Here is a 16,606-nt window from a genome sequence, read left to right on the forward strand (position 1 = left end):
AGAAGGACTGAAAGGTTAGAAAAAGCAGACTGCAGAACCCCACAGAGAGGAGCATGCTGGAGCATTTCATGTAGGAGCAGATGGCCCCACACTTCATGTAGCCCAGTGTAGAACTAGGCTCCCACAGGGCCTCTAAGCCACTAAGAAGAAGCTATAATTATATTCAGGGCAGTTTGCCTAGAAGATAGGAAAATGCATAATACAATTTAGAATAAATCTTTAAAGTTATTTTTTTTTTAATAGTATGTGGAAATGGCGCGTTTAAGTTCTCTGCTATGTCCTGGGCTTTCTCGTGCTCCCTATCAGGCAGACCCCCACCACCACCACTACTGTGCTCCGTGGCCCCTACATTCCATCCATCCTGACCCCAACAAGCACCCAAACTCCCCTTCCATTTATAGGGCAGGGGAAAGAGAGCAGGTGCGAGGGAACAGTGATACCTGAATCCGGAAGGTCAGGATCTGGTTCCATATCGGGCTCTCGGTTTCGGTCTGCACGTGTGTCTTGAGCTGAGAACACCCCAAAGCAGTGTCAGTGCCAGCCTTTCCTCGCCTCCCTCCTCCCTCCACTGGCCTCACCTCCAGGCCCTTCTGGTCCAGCCCACAAATGGACGCCGTCTGCAGCGCAGGGCTGGTCATGGGAATCCCTGGTCTAAAGACACTCTGACAATTTCTCACCAGCTACAACTCCAGCCCTCTGAGCACCTGCCATAACATTTCTCCTAAAGTCAGCTTTCAATGGACTTAATTTTTAAATAGATCCAGGGTTACTAACCTTATTACAGAGAGTGCAAACACAGAGATTTTGTTCAATAAACTCTAAGACCCCAACAGAAAAGTCAGCAGCAATGATGCTGTGGCATCAGCCCATGCTGGTATACCCCTTTCCAAAACATCACTTGATTTCATTTTTAAATCTAGCCTTATTCTAAGCAATCATGTCAGTGAAGTCAAGGGTTAATTGGACTGGTTAAACTTTTTAATATACTCTAGGAAAAACACAGAAATATTAAAATTTTTGAAAAATGTGTGCCATTACTACCAACAGCATCTCACTTACCTTCCCACCACTCGATGGGAAATAAAAACTTAGTGTGGTGGTTTTAAAATATGTCGAAAAATCCTTTCGTGCTCTCCCCCTCAAAAGATTTACACTAATATCCCTCCCCTTATGTATGGGCTGGATTTACTGACTTCTTCTAATAGGTAGAAGATGGTGGAAATGATGGTTTCTGAACTCTAAGACAAATTTATTTATCTTTAACCCAACATTCCTCAAATTTGAACATAGGATCCTTTCTTTGCACATAACATCCATCAGTGTACTTTGGGAAATGCTACTGTGTGTTTATAGAGGTTCATGGAATGTCAGCAACTCTCTTGCCCAGAACCTTCAATTTATAGATGAAGAAACTGAGACCCAAAGGGGACGGTGACACTTTCAGTGTTGTACCATTTGCAGGCATGTTGTTTCTTTCATTCACTCATCCATGCATTTGTATGTTTGGCTTTTGGTGGGCATCTTGTCCGTACAAGGCACTGGGCCCAGCTCTGGGATCCAGGCTGACTAAGCCAAGGCCTCCCACCTTCACAGAGTCCCTGGTCCAATGGGATCACATCACTCATAAGCGGAGGAGCTGGAATACGATTCCTGGGGTCCTGGCCACCAACCCAGTCTTTTCCTCCACATTATTCTTGTCTAGGTAGGTGCCAGTTTCTCTAAGCCTCAGACCATGTTTATGCTTACGTGTTCTCCGATTAGTTCCACCTCCAACATAGGACTCACTGAGCGATTTGTCGCTATGAACAAGAAGTTGAAAGATTTCTGAGAGAGCAGCATCCCCCCCACCCCCAGAGCAGCATCCCCCCCACCCCCAGGAGGAGGAAATGGAGAGATGACAGAACAACTTAAAATCCTCCCCCATACTTTGGTTTGGTGCCCCCTGGGCAGACCCCTCCCACTTCCATTCTGTCTCTCTGCTGCCGTGTGTCATGTCACACAGTGGCAGCAGGGATGGGGGTTGGCATAGGGAGCCTTGAGTCTGCACCCAGGCATCAAAGACAGGTCAGGGGCACATGGCCCATCTTAAAAGGGCCTTCATGAAATATTCTTGGTAGATTTCAGTCTCACCCTCTTCCCCCACCCCAAATCTTGGTGTCAAAATGGAACTGGGATGCCCCATGAGAACCCAGGGAACCTCAGGGTTGCTCCCTCCCCCACCATGACTGACCAAGGTGGAGATCCTCCGCGCAGTAGATGAAGAACTGAAGGTAGGCCGTGTTGATCGGCACCACCGTTGACTTGAAGATCTGAGTATCAGTGTCGTCACCCCCATAGGTCAGCCTTTGATCTACCTGGAGAGAGAGACCAGAGAGCTGATGGGGTCAGAGGCATAAGGAGTTCATGGCCAAGGCCACCAGCTTTGGCTTCCCCAACCCTCCACTTGGTTGGGGTGGGGGTGGCCCACCCTGAAGTGACACAGTGGACAAATGAAAGCAAGTGAAGAGCAGTGGCCACTTGGAGGGTCCAGGGGTGTCCCACGAAAGCAGCCAGGGTTGGAAATGTTCCTGGGGTGTTGAGGGGGCAGCCTCACCGGGGCCTGGTCTCCCACTCCAAGGGCACAGATGGTGACTTTCAGGTAGCCTCTCACACCACTGTTGGGTTCATTTGGCTGGCAGAGGCCTAACCATTTCTTCAGGAGTGTGTGACCTGGAGAGGCAGAGAGCCCATAGGAGACCAGCCTCCAGTCTCCACCCTTCTTCCCTGAAACCAGTCTTTCTGTGGGAGAGGGGTTTGGAAACGTGTCTCATATATGCTAGTTCCCATCCAGCAGCAGAGGAAACTGGGAGTCCCTCCTACCGTTAAGCAAAGGTTGCCAGCTATTGCCTTTAGGAAGTAGGGACCCCTCTTTCCCACCCAGGGAACCTACAGTTGTTATTGTCCTGGTCCTAGAGAGGCAAGCACTTCCCCTAACCCTAAGCCCCAACCTCAACCTGGTACATGTGTCATGGCCAGGTCTATTTAAACTTCAGTCCTCCAACATTGGCATCGAAAAATAGAAATTCGATCTCAGACTGTAATAAAAAATTAGCACTTGACCTAAAAGGATGCTTTGATTTTTGCATAGAAAGATGCTGTTATTGTAAAACAAGATAGAATACCATAAAGTACGGTAAAAGGTTATCAAGTGCAGAAAATAATTCACACTCTCGAACATTCTCCCCCCTGTGTTTGGACATACAGGGATTTTGAGATGTTTCAACACCTAACCTGGTTTTTATCAGAAGACAAACATGTTTGCAACAACTGTTACCTACCTGGAGAATGGTAGATAAACCCAATATCTGTCTGAAAACACAAGAGTGGAGTAAGGATTAGTTAGGGCCTCCAGCCAAGATTTGTGACACCAATCAGCTTGATGACAATACCAGCCACTCGTACTCAAGCCCCTGTCCCGCCTTTCCTCTTTGCAACAACGGGGAAGTTGACCAATTATCACCTCTACTCTACAGAGGAGGATGCTGAGTTTGAGAGAAGAGCCCAGAGTCTTAACAACCAGTGAGTGAGGAGGCCTGGACTGAAAGGATCCTTGACCACTAAGCGGCACTGCCAGGCCAACACAGCACATGGGAGACCAGCCTCCAGTCTCCACCCTTCTTCCCTACCCCTCATCCTGGGGAAGAGGATGGTCAAGGGAGGAGTTGGCAAAGAGACTAAGGGTTTTCACCCCATCCCACCCTCTCCAAACCCCAGACAACCATTGGTCTACTTTCTGTAACTATAGATTGGTTTGCATTTTCTAGAATTTTACATAAATGGAATCATACAACATGTACTCTTTTGTGATCCCCTGGAAGTACAACCAGCAAAATCTAGACTGAGGGAAAACTCTATCGACAAACTACCTGGTAAACTGCAAGGAAACAACTAGGGTTCAGGACCAACAGATTAAATACACCTAAAAATACATTTTAACCATTTGCAATGTATGCCCTTGGTTTGGGTCCTACTTTGAACAAACTGTAAAAGGAATTCACAAGACAATTAAGGAAATTAGAATACGGATATTTAGTGCTATCCAGAAATTACAAAAGTTTTTAGATATAGTAATTGTATTTGGTTATGCTTTGTGTAGAAATAGGTACTGAAATTTTTAAAAATCAAATGATATTTAAAAATCAAATGATATAATGTCTGAGATTTGATTCAAAATAATCCAGTGCGGGGAGGGGAGATGGGCCAAGTGTAGGTAAAACATGGTTGGCATCGAATTGGTGAAGATGAGTGATGAGGATGGGGGAATTCATGATGCTATCCTACTTTTGTGTATGTTTGAAATTTTCCCAAAAAGTAATATTTTTTTAAAAAAAGCTCAGATTTTTTCTGAACTCCATAACATATTCAACAGTTTATATCGTTGATCATTGTCAGGAAATTGCACAGTGACCTTTGCCAAGAGCATATTTTGGACCTTCTGCCATCTAACTTCTCTCAAATCTTAATGTCTAAGCCTGTGCTGCTATTTTGAGAGTTAGGACGGGGAGGGGCAGGTCATGACTGTTCATGGGCTTATTACAAGCAGTGAGAAAGAAATTTTGATTTGTCCTAAATTTGTCTTTCCCAAGGGTAGGGCCCTTTTCCAAGGGTTGCCAGATTTAGCAAATAAAAATACGGATGCCAGCTAAAATTAGAACTGCAGATAAACAATGACCACACTTTTTTACTATACAGATGTCCCCTGCAATATTTCATGAGGAACCATGCAATATTTAGGACATACTTATATTTTTAAAGTATCTGTTGTCTAAGATTCAAATTTTACAGAGCATCCTATATTTAATCTGGCAACCCTACCTCTCCCTGATCTTCCTGGATTTGGAGACTCTTCCTTTAGCCCTTCATGACTGTGTAAACTTTCCTCATCTCTCAGCCTGTGTCTTTCCACAGCAAATCTTTTTACCCTGGCCTCACAGGCAGCAATCTTTCTCTGGTTTCTCCAACAATTAGCTTGGCCTTTTGGGATCCTCTGCTTCTGTTTCCCAGAGGCAGAGATATGAACTGTGTCCATGGTGGTATAAACGTGGGGATTTCAACATGGCACCCAGCACTTTTGGAAATGTAACACACTCTAATCCTCACAATGACCCTGTGGGTTGAGTATATTAATCATCCCCATTTTACAGATGAGGAAGTAGAGGCTCCAAATAACTTGTCTAAATCACCCAGTTAGTAGGTGGATCCAAATGTAGATCATTCTGCACAAAAATCCAAGTCCTTTCCCCTAGACTCAGGCATGGAGCCCAGGTGAGTCTCTGTAACTGTTTCACCAAACCTCCTCCTGCATCCAGTGCTCACTTGGAATCTCCCGATCTCTGCATTGAATCTCATCACTGAGGAATTCAACACCTGCAGGGAAGTTCCCAGAAAGACCTCAGTTATTCACAACCCCAATTTCCCCCAACCCCACTGGAGGAATTGTAAGGGCACTTCTGGATTATCTAGGATTTACTCAACGATTCCTAATGGCTGACACTCCCACGTAGATTTTCTCATTTAGTCCTCGGAGAAGCCCTGTGAGGTTCGGAGTTGCAGCTCCATTTCACAGATGAGGACATTGATCAGAGAGAACCATCCCCTTGGTCACCACAGAGCGAACTGTTACCCTCAACTTCCTGCACTGCATGCTGTCCTGGCTGCTTCCCAAGACCATGTAAAGTCTTCAAGGGAGAGGCCCTGCTCTCCCTAGCCCTGTGCTGGGCACAGAGGAGGCGCTTGAGAAGTACCTGTTCACCATTGTTACCGGGCTCCCTCTGGTCAGAGAATGGAATGCCCCACGTTGAAGGGACATTTGAGGGGTCCTTTGGTGGCACATGGAAAGGGGCTGCTTTGTTCACCTCAGAGCCAAGCTCAGGGCCTAGCATAACATTTGTTAAGTGAATGGATGGGGCCTCTGGGCCGCCAGGGGTGAAGAAGTTGGAGGAGATGCTGCCTTGGGGTCAGAGAGACCATCTGAAGTGAGTCCGGCTCTCAGGGTGGGGCTGGGGGGCTGAAGTGCTTTCCAGAACTGAGAAGGGACACAACCGTGGACCCATCTTGTCCGGCTCCTCACCTGGATTAAGATGGTCTCATCGAAGAACTTTGCAGGAACCTCATGAAAATTCTGGAAGAAGATCTGGAGCAGAGAGGATGGGGGGGGCAGTAGGAGACATTTCTTCCACCGCTTCCCCCAGGGACTCAGCCAGCCTGAAGCCTCAGAAGAGCAGGCTTCTTCCCCATCTTTGCCCATTTGAATAACCTTAAGCTTGCTACCTCCTGCAGGCCCCTCCAACAGAAGCAGAGGCTCGCCAGGTCCTGGGGGGTTTTCGTCCAGGTAAAGGAGGTAGTAGGGGTTCCCAGGAGGACCTGTCATGAGCTGCTCAAGGCCCAGCTAGCTGCCCTGGAAGGGAGGGTCGAGCCCAACTCCTAGGTCGCCCGTCAGTCCACCCCACCCCCACTCCCTGCTGCAGCCAGAGCCTCCTTTCCCAAATGCAAGCCTGGCCCTGTTACTCTCCTGCTGAAGTCCCTCCACGGCTCCCAAGTACCATCCATGCTGGGGCCCAGCGCCTTATGAAGGCTCCCCCCGGCCCCTCCCTCCAGCTACACCCTCATCTACCCTGCCATCCAATCCTGCTGCGTCTCTCTTCCAGGCCTCTGAAAACACTGTCCCTTTCTCCTGAATTATCTTCCCCATCCTGTCTGTCTCTCTCTCTCTGGTAGACTCTTCCTTCAAGGTTTCGGGGGCCTTTTCTGGTCTCCCCCCACCGCTCTCTGCTCCCACTGAGCTTCTTTCTATCTTTGATTTGTTCGTTTCATCACCGATTAATTCAACGACTATTTATGGAGTTCCTACCGTGTCAGCTACAATGTGGGGGCTCTGGCAGTGACAAGGTATATGAGGTGGGGCCTGCCTCTCTCGGCTGCATTAATGGCCCTCCCAGATCCCTGTCAACTGTGGCCTTGTCCTATTGTCATTGTTTACATGTTCATATGCCAGCCCCCCCCAGAGACCACTGGCTCCTCAAATAGCGCCAGGTGTTCCCTCTGTATTGCCAGGGCCAAGCTGAGCATTTGGCCCTCCGTGCTCAGTGTTTGTGGAGTCAGGAGGCAGGCCTGCCGGCTGCCCAAGTGCCCCATCCGGCACTGAAGGGCACACGCTGCCCACCTCATTGAAGAAAGGGTTGTTTCCCATCTTGATCCGTGTGTGGTGCTGATGGCCTCCGATGACCACCTTCACCACTGGCTTGATGTCATTGCCCATGAGCTGTCGGGCTTCAAACACCTTCACCCGAACCTGCAGGGGAGAAAGCAGGGGATCACCACGCTGGGGGCCCGGGTTCTCCTTCTCCAACAGGGGCCCTTCTCTAAAAGAACAAAATGCTCAGATAAGAAGTTTCTACTGCGGATAGAGGCAGACCCCATGGGGAGAAGGCCGGAGGAGCTGGACCCTGCGTGAGCCCTGGGAAGGCGCCTCTGTTTCCTCTTCTGGGAACTGTAGCCTCCACCTTGCCCTTTTCATCTTATGTGGACTTAGTGTTTCTTGAGCAGTAGGGACTTGTTACAGGATAAAGAAAGTCTAGTGTTGCTCAGTTTGTTGTTTTTTATATTTATCTGTGATCTTTTTAAGGAATTGAACATTTTAAAGTTCCACACAGTTGAATCTATGATCTCTGATTTGATTTCTGATTTGTGATTTCTTCTTCTGCTTTTGCATACTTTATTGAGACTCAGTAAAGTGACTATGATATTTGAGCCTAGAACTAGAAGGCAGGAGAAGAGCCCTGGATCCTATAAGATCCAGGCTGGCTAAGGCCCCAGGGAGAAGAAACTAGAGATGGCGGCGGCTAGCCGGGGACAGTTGTGGGAGCTTGTCATCTGAGTTGAGGTAGTAAACAGCATGCAGCTCTCCCAGTGTGGGTCTGGGCATTCTCTATGAGACCTCCTGTGTTTCCATCAAGTCCAGGGACCCTTCAGGGATTGATACACATGCAGCTACCTGACCACCAGAGACAAGAGTGGCCAAACCAGGCCGACAGCCCTCATGTCAGAGCTTTGCCCTACGTAGGAATGGTAGTGATTTAGACACACTGACCTCCTATCCTGCGGCAAACTAGCCTGGTAAAGAGGGACGGGGCCAATAGGGAGGAGGAAGGTACTCCAAAGGAGGCGACAGCATGTGCAAAGGCCTGGTGGCTAGGAGACAGTCATGAGAGTAGGGACTTTAAATTGTCCAGGATGTTAGAGTAGGGATAGAGGACAGAGCAGCTTGGAGGCCAGGCTTGGATTATCAGGGGCCTGGGAAGGTATTGTAAACAGTTTGGGTTTTGTACTAAGAATATGGGGTATCCTCATTTTAACGAAATTTTTAGGTACATGCACAGCATGAGAAGAAGGACATCTTTGAAAGACCACTTTGGCTGAAAAATGGACGGGAGAGAGCTGGAGGCTGGGAGCCTGGGAGGAGCCTCACGAGCTGGTCCAGGGAAGTGATGGCAGCGGCTCGGACTAGGGGATGGAAGAAGCAGTGGAGAAGCAGGTGCGGTCAGGCTATATTAAGAGCTCGACTTGGCCACTGACTGAAGGCAGGGGGTGGGTGAGGAAGCGAGGCAGCCAAGGAGGACTCCCAGTCTCCCGAGCAATGGCAGTCTGGGAGCAGGTAAAACCGCGGCAGAGATGTTGGGTCACAGGTTAGAGATCAGAGGGAAGGAGGTAAGTCATGGTGGGGGGAGGGACTCCAGAATTCACAGTGGAACCCATGGACCTTCCCATGGATCCACTTGAACTCCTCAGCCTCTCCCGTGCAACTCATTCACCCTGCACGTGGCTAGCCTTGTGATGCCGACTCCTGAAGGGCAGGGTCCAGGCCTCCACTCTGCCTTCCCAGCATCGCCAAGGCCTGTCGCACAGCCCTTGGTGCCTCCTGCTGCCTCACCGGAGCTGTCTCCAGTTTCGGCCACATGCAGACGTTCCCCAGAATGGCCCCTGGCGGAGCCGGGGACAGGTGAGGAGCCCAACCATGTCCTTGTGGAGAGGCAGGGATGGCCTGGGAACACGGTGAGGGTGTCAGGGAAGTCAAGTGGGCTCTCACCCTAAAGGTCTCACCTGAAAGTGCTGGGGTTTCGGGGACAGAGCCTTGTGCGTGGGGGAGCTGGGAGACAGCAGCTTCTGCCTGGCCACCTCTTGTGCAGTTACGGCCAAGAGGTCTTCATCGCCTGGGGAAGCACAGTCCAGGGTGGGCTCCCAGAGACCGGGGCTGCGGAGGCTTGGAGGCATTGCCCCCATTGCATCCGTCTATCCCCAGTGACCAGCTCCTGACTAAATCCTGGGCAGGAGGCCCTGACAGAGGCACACGTTCTCCTCGGAACATTCCCATGGGTCCCCCTCCACCCTCAGTAACCCTGGGCCTCACACTCTACACATGGGAACTCTTGGGAATGGCCATTCTTGTCTCCCTCAGCAGCCCGCTGGAGCTGGGTCTTATGTCTACACATAAAAAGTGGACCTATTGGAAGGACAGATGACCTCAGGCAGGTGTCTGAAGATCTGGCCTATAGACCCTAACCTGGTCACAGTCCTATGGTAGACTTCAAGGGATGGGTCTCAAAGGTCCCCAACAGCCCCTCCAGCTATGCTTGGAGAAGGGCAGGGTTATGCCCCATGGAAGTACATACCCATCTTCTCAATATCCTTGTAGGTCATATGGGCCACCTGTACGGTGACGGTGCACTGCAAGACAAATTCAGGGGCTATAGGATCCTGTAATCCTTGGCCAAGTCATAGCACCAGAATCTGGCCCAGACTGGCCGGGGTCACACTCAGTCCTCCTGGGTGGAGCGATGCTGGCCACGGCACAGGGCCACACCATGGGGGCCTTTGCAGTCTGGGGTGGAGGGAATTTATAAACTGATGAGGACAGAGCCATGGGTTACAGTGTATGGGGTTTGAAGAGCAGGCACATGACAGTGGTGGGGACAGAAAAGGATGCAGTGGGGTGGGGAGGAGAGAGAGAGAGGGGTGACTGAGGACCAGTCTAGAGCCCCTGATGCTAAGCTCCTAGCCCAGCATCTCACGACCTCACGTGGGAACTCCACAGATACCTCTTAGCTGACTTCCTGCCTCCAAGTGCTCTCACCACCTGTCTATCCGCCAGACCACCATCAGAACTGCCCACTAAAAGGGGGAAGGGTGTAGCTCAGTGGTAGAGCGCGTGCTTAGCATGCACGAGGTCCTGGGTTCAATTCCCATTACCTCCATTAAAAATAAATAAATAAGCCTAATTACCCCCTCATAAAAGATAAAATTAAAAAAAAATTTTTTTAATCAGAGTTGACTTCACAGTCCCTAAGGGCCGAAAACTATCAGAGTAAAGTCACAACTCATCAGCATAGACCATAAGGCCCTTCACCTCTGGCCCCTGCTGCCCACCCAGTCTCAGCTCTCCCCTGCTTCACGCTCCTTCCTCCCCCTTCCTGGGTGCCAACAGTGCGGGCAGCGCACCCTCCTGAACGGCGGTGCTGCCCCCTTCTCCCTCCAGCCTTCACACACGCATCTTATATCCCTGCCTGGGATTGTCTTCCTTTCCTGTCCATTGGGCAAACCCACACCCCTCCTTAAAAACCATTTATAAAAATGGAACTCTGACCCGCAATCTGCAGCAATCAGCCCTGGAAGCCAACCCAGTATCTACAGTATTCTGGAAGTCAGCCTGCGGTGAGTCAGACTTACAGGAAGTCAGACCACTAGCTTGAGCAGCAATCAGCCCCACACAGCCAGGACTTGATTAATAAACAATAGGTCCCCTAATTTTTGTCCTCACTTCTAGCTTGGGAACCAACAGGAGAAAGCCAAATATACACCCCTGAGCAATCATATGGGATGCCCGGCTTCTGGCTGGTCTACCTTCAGTTTCCCCACACAAACAGCCTCCGATCAGGGCACACCTGAAGCCTTCCCTTTTTTCTACCATAAAACGTTCCCACTCCTCTGCCTGCCTTTGAGTGTCTGTCAAAACCAAGTAATGGTGCCTGACTTCCTTGTTACATAGCAAGCTCTGAATAAATCACCTTTGCTTGTTCTCATTTGGTTGGTCCTTATGTGTTTCCACACGTCTTAATCACCTCCTCTGAGGGGCCTTCCACTGCCTCCCAAGCAGAATCATTCATTCCCACCTGACCTCAGTGAAACAGCTTCCCCGACCCCAGTATGTGTGTGCTGGAGCACTTGTCACAGTGAGTGGTGCCTACTCCAACAAATGTGGGCTTCATTCAATTCTGTATTCCAGCCTTAGCACAGCTGCTGACACCAGTGGACGATCAACTGAATACTCAGGCTAAATGAGTGGATGGAAGGATGGAGGAGTGGGTGGGTAGATGGATAAGGGGATGGGGAAGTTGGGGAGACAATGGCAGTATGATGGGCGCCCCCCAGAGCAGAAAGTGCTCTCTGAATTTGGAGGACACTGGGCCTCTGCTGGAGCAGAGTGGCTTAACTTCACCAGCTGCCCCACCCCTCCAGCCATGCTTTCTGGGGCCCAACTCACGTCTGTGGGTATCATCGAATGGTTGAGCAGAGTAAGGTCCCTCACGAAAAGGACCTTTCTTGGTTTTTTCACCAATGGCTTGAGCAGAATTGTGGCCAAGCCAATGAACCTGGGGAGACAAGGAGCAAGTGTGAAATTCTGAACCAGGGGAAAGGATGTCCTCTCTGTCCCAGGCATGACTTCATCCAGAGATGCCTTTCTCTGCTAAAGGCAGTGCTGTCCAAAGAGCAAGGCTGAAGGAAGAACGCAGTGGTGGGGGGCACCCACCAGAGGTCACAGGACTCTCAACTCTCTGGGAATTGGCTTTGGGGTTTCCTGGGCAGTGGGCATCCCTGTTACCATCTCTGCCCTGCCCAGCCCTTTCCCAGAAGCTCTGCTCCCACACTCCTCTGGAATGGGAACTGTGCCAAGTGACAGCTGATTGGACCAGGGGGTGGGCACCTGACCAGAGCTGGGCCGATCAGATTCCCTGTCCTAGGAATTTTGACCTGGGATGTCAGAGCCTCAGTCTAGTGGGATATTAGTCTCAGTGCGGCACTAGAATGGGGCTGTGATGGGAAGCCGGAAGCCAGGGTTGGGCAGAGATTTGGATCCCATGACTTCAGAAGAGACAGAATTGTTTCTGGGGCCCCAGTTTCCTAGTTCTAGTTGATCTGTTGATCTGTACTCCTAGCCTTGATACCCTTCCACAAATCCCCTGCTTTTTTTTTTTTTTTTTTTTTTTTTTGCATTAGCTGGCTGGAATGCATTCTGGTCCTTGCATCTAAGTCAGTTATGGATTAGAGACAGGAGATGCAACATCTGCTGTAGCTTTGGTCAGAGACTCAGGCTGCTCCTGCCTCTCTTTCTGCCTCACCTTTCCTTCTTTATTGAGCCTATGTCCTGAAGGGTGATTTGCAGGAAAGAGTCATTTTGCAGGGGACGGTTCCAGAGGTGCCAGATGAGGGTCTGTGGGAGGCACAGAGAGGTCAGCATCCTTCCTCTACCTTCCCTTTCCACCCTTCTAGGAAATGAAAAAAGATGCAGGGAACGGGCTGGCACTGTGTTTCAAACTGAAGAACTTCCCTTGTCTAATTTCCTAAAAGGATGGCATTTGCTACCTTCACCCAGGTGCCGGGCATCCTACCTGAGCTCCCATAGCTTAACTGCAGTATTGTGTGCTGGTTAGTAGTTAAGGGGCTTGGGGACCAGGTGGGGGACATGGATGGATGGGAGATGAGAGGTGATCTGGTACAGGGAACTCTGCTTCAGGTTTCTGGAAACATTAGGATGGCCGGATTGGACAAGATGGGTCCATCCCCAGAGTCAGGGAGAAGGGCCAAAAGCTATGGGCAGATGTGGCTGCTGTGGCCCTGTACCCAGCACCGCCTGGCCATCTCAGAGTACTCATAGGCCAAGGTGCCCCGGCCTGGGGAAAGGCTGATAGGGCTCTCTGTCTCCTCCCTAGGTGTCTGAGTACAACCTGGACCAACCTCGCTATTGGGGTTGTCATTGTCTCCTCTGGGCTTGCCCTGTGTTTTACCTCATTCCATATGGGATTATTGCCTTCCACCTCATGAGTTGTCCTCTTGACATCTGCAAAGACATGGAGGGGCTGGCATTGGTGGCAGGAAATATTTCAAAGTCTAGGTTTGTGTGAGTAAAGAGAAGCAGGACTCTCTAAGAAAACTTCAGGTCTACGTTGGCAGATGTGATACAGCACTGATTCTTTCTTACTCTAGGGGTTTCAAAATTTCTCACTTTTTGTAAGAGTGACATCACCCCACGTGACAGATAATGTTATGTATTCATTTGATTTTCTTTCTGGTACATGGTTCCTAGCCATCTTGCAGCCAGGTGGGGCCGTGTGACTCATTCTGGCCAATGGAATTTGGGAGCCATATTCACCGCTGCCTGGGCTGGCTGCCAGAATTTCCCATGAGAGTCTCCATTCTCTTCTCCACTCCCCATATCCACCCTCATGATCCATTGGGAGGGCAGTGCCTGGTGACTTGGCAGCCACAAACAGCAAGCAGCTGGTCCCTAAAGTACTATTTGGAGGAGTCATTCAGGATTGCTGCCTGATCAGTACCATTGACGCAGAACTTGATGTGAGCAAGAGGTGAATTTTTATCGTCTTAAGGCACTGGGATTTAAGGGTTCAGTCATTACCAGAGCAAAGCTAGTGTACCCTAAGACATCCCAAAACATCTCTAGTGGGTTGAAAACTCTTCATCCACTAAAATCCGCCTTCTCCAGAAATATCTTTAACAAAGAACAGCCTATAATCCTGCAAAGAACCTCTAAATTGCCAAATTTGAGATTGTTTCCAAGGAAAGAATGTGAGAGAGGAGACAGAGCGACAGAGACAGGAGAGAAAGAGAGAGAAACTCAATTGTGCCTGTTGGAAGGTGGAAGGGGTGGTGGATGGTATTCGGGAGAAGAGGGGCTAGGAAGAACAGGTGAAAAGGGAATATAAGATATTAAACATTCAATTATAAGAGTTGGTAGGTAAATCTGTAGGCACACCCAAGAGAAATAGTAGCAATAAGGATGATAAATTTTGAAAGAACCAGACGGTGTCTACCTTACCCTTCTGCCACGCAGGGCATCTTTTACATAGTAGGACACTGATAAACCTAGTTTTTCGTCGAACAGCGTGTTGCCTCTTGGGGCTCCCAGCTCTCACCTCTAAAGTACACGGACACGCAGGGTCTGGGTGGGGGGGTCAGTGGCGGGCTAATCCTGGCCGACTCCACGACAAGCCGCAGCATCTCCCCCACTGTCTTCCCTCCACCCTGCTCTAGCGAAGCTTCCTTCCTGGAGTGCCTGGTCCAAGGCTTCTCCCAGGGCTCACGGGGTGAGTAAGGCTCTGAGTCTGTTGCTTACCAATAGGGGCGATGTCACAAAGGTGAGTGGTTCTTGATTCTGAAGGGGAATGAACAGAGTGAGAGGAGGAAGAAGTCACAGGGTCCAAAGCCAGGGGCTTGAGGTGACCAGGGGTGTCAAAATCAAACAGTTGGGCTGCTCTTCTTTCCTCTTTCTGTTCCCCTTTCTCTCTTGTCCTTAACTGTCCTTCTGCTTTCAAGACCAGGTAGAAGGGGAATGTTTTCTCCTTATACAAGCAAGTTATCTAGAGTGAATCACTGCCAAAGTTACACAGTTTAGATGAGAAAATAGAGAAGGGAGGCAGGCTGAGAAAGGGAAGAGCGACATCAAAGGCAATTTCAGGGGTGTTTCAGGAGAAGTCCTTCCTAATGTGTAAGCAAACACGTACGCCTCCCTTCTTCTAAAGGAAACGTTAGTCTAGATATGAGTCTCTCTTTAACCAAGGGAAACTAGGGGTTTAATTAATGAGCTTCGATGCCAGCTGGGCTTGTAAGGTTAAAAATCTCACTGATAATACGATCTTGCTGTAACATCTTGATTGCTCTGAAGGCTTCTCAGCAGGAGGCTGGAGTAGGGGACGTTGTTCTTTTGTCCATTCAAAAGCTTTTTCTGCTTTAGACTTGAACATTATACAAGTCACATCTTACCCGATAGGTGGAAATTAATGGATGTTTTAAAAAATATATATCAGTGGATGAAATAATTTAGCAGTAAGCTTACTACATGTTCTAAAACATGCATAGCATTTAAAGACCAAAAACCTGTCTGTAGGATCCTAATGCCAGGACTGCATTCTGGTGCAGCAGATTTAAAAGAAAAAAGTACTTCCTGACAGTTTTCTTTTGTTGTTATTGTTGTTGTTGTTTTGAGGGGGGATATGTTAGAATTATAGAAATGTTTATTACAAATGTTCAATCTGGGGATGAATCATTAAACAGGAAGAAAAAGCCATAAGGCAGTGAGGGCATATGTCTGAACAACAACAGAAAATTTGCACATTATTATCCTGCTTGCAGAAATAAACATGAACTGAAATCTTCAGTCAACTTATTTTGGTGCACATATAAAAGAAAAGAGAGAAACACATTAAGGACTTCGTTTTTTTAAAAAGCAAATTGTTTCCCAAGTGTTTTGGGCTCTTGGACTTCATTGGTCCAATGCCTTGTTCACTTCAACTCATTTGAAGACTGAAGTTGAACATGTCTAAAAAGCAAAATTCTGAATCATTTAGAAATAATAAATTATGTTCAACATACTGTTCCTACTAACCTGACAGTTTTTCTTGAAATCTAAACACAACAAAATGCTTTTTGCTTTCTTAATGATGTTCCAAACTAAGCAGACACAGAAGGCAAACCCTGTAAATGACCAGGCTGATAGATTTGACTGCGTAAAATTTAAGATTCTTCCACTGAAAAATATACCTTAAAAGGCAAGTATTAAAGTAGGGAACATTTGCAACAGGTCTTATAATTCGGTAAGAAAAAATGACTACTCCAAAGGAAAATGGGGGAAAGTTTGTATTAGAGGATTGCCCAAATGGATAGAAAAAAGATGTAAAAAAATTTCAGTCTCTTTAATAATCAAAGAAATACAATGAGATGCCATTTATTACTTTGCCAAACTGGATTCAAAAGCTCCCCCCACCCCAAAAAAACCAAAAAAGATGTAAAAATAAACCAAGCTTATTAATAAGCAAAGAAATACAACAAGGTACCATTTATCAACGTTGGGAAATCTTCCTTTTCCTAGAAATCTGTGTTCTTGCCAGGTACTGTACATTATCCATTTCATTATCTCAGCTAGCCAGTGAATTAAGTGTGTGCACAGAGATGAGGAGGGGACGCTGAGATCTTGCTGGGGTCATAAAGCCAGGGAGTTAAGTGTTGGAGCTGAGATTAAACTCCAAAATCCAATCTCTACCTTGAGCGTCACTGTCTCCCTTTATTCCTTAAACTCCTTAAGGGTAGGGCCATCGCGACGCATCTCTGCAGGGACCAGCTGCGCTCCGCAAAGCTCTGAATGAATTTTTATTTATTTTTAATAGATTTTATTTTTTAGAGCAGGTTTAGGCTCACAGCAACTTTATTTACATTTATTTTTATTGTGGTTGTTTCCTGAGAATACATTTTTTTAAATTGAGGTATAGTTGCTTTACAATAT

The 16,606-nt window shown here is 48.2% G+C and overlaps 1 protein-coding gene across 1 annotated transcript in view; it reads right to left on the reverse strand.

Moving 5' to 3' along the window:
• The window catches only part of FER1L5 (fer-1 like family member 5), a 44,756-nt gene extending 30,428 nt beyond the window's left edge, over positions 1–14,328 (reverse strand). The window contains exons 1-14 of the mRNA XM_064481707.1: positions 14,244–14,328; positions 13,098–13,150; positions 12,432–12,523; positions 11,576–11,684; positions 9,708–9,762; positions 9,139–9,248; positions 7,202–7,330; positions 6,110–6,172; positions 5,356–5,406; positions 3,318–3,348; positions 2,594–2,709; positions 2,231–2,354; positions 1,747–1,799; positions 441–509 (exon numbers count right to left, since the gene is read on the reverse strand). Of these exons, the coding sequence (XP_064337777.1) occupies positions 441–509; positions 1,747–1,799; positions 2,231–2,354; positions 2,594–2,709; positions 3,318–3,348; positions 5,356–5,406; positions 6,110–6,172; positions 7,202–7,330; positions 9,139–9,248; positions 9,708–9,762; positions 11,576–11,684; positions 12,432–12,523; positions 13,098–13,150; positions 14,244–14,328 (1,140 nt within the window). The remainder of the gene's footprint in view (positions 1–440; positions 510–1,746; positions 1,800–2,230; positions 2,355–2,593; positions 2,710–3,317; positions 3,349–5,355; positions 5,407–6,109; positions 6,173–7,201; positions 7,331–9,138; positions 9,249–9,707; positions 9,763–11,575; positions 11,685–12,431; positions 12,524–13,097; positions 13,151–14,243) is intronic.
• Between the last annotated feature and the right edge of the window lie 2,278 nt (positions 14,329–16,606).

The sequence above is a fragment of the Camelus dromedarius genome, chromosome 33 (assembly GCF_036321535.1).
Source record: "Camelus dromedarius isolate mCamDro1 chromosome 33, mCamDro1.pat, whole genome shotgun sequence".
NCBI lineage: Eukaryota > Metazoa > Chordata > Mammalia > Artiodactyla > Camelidae > Camelus > Camelus dromedarius.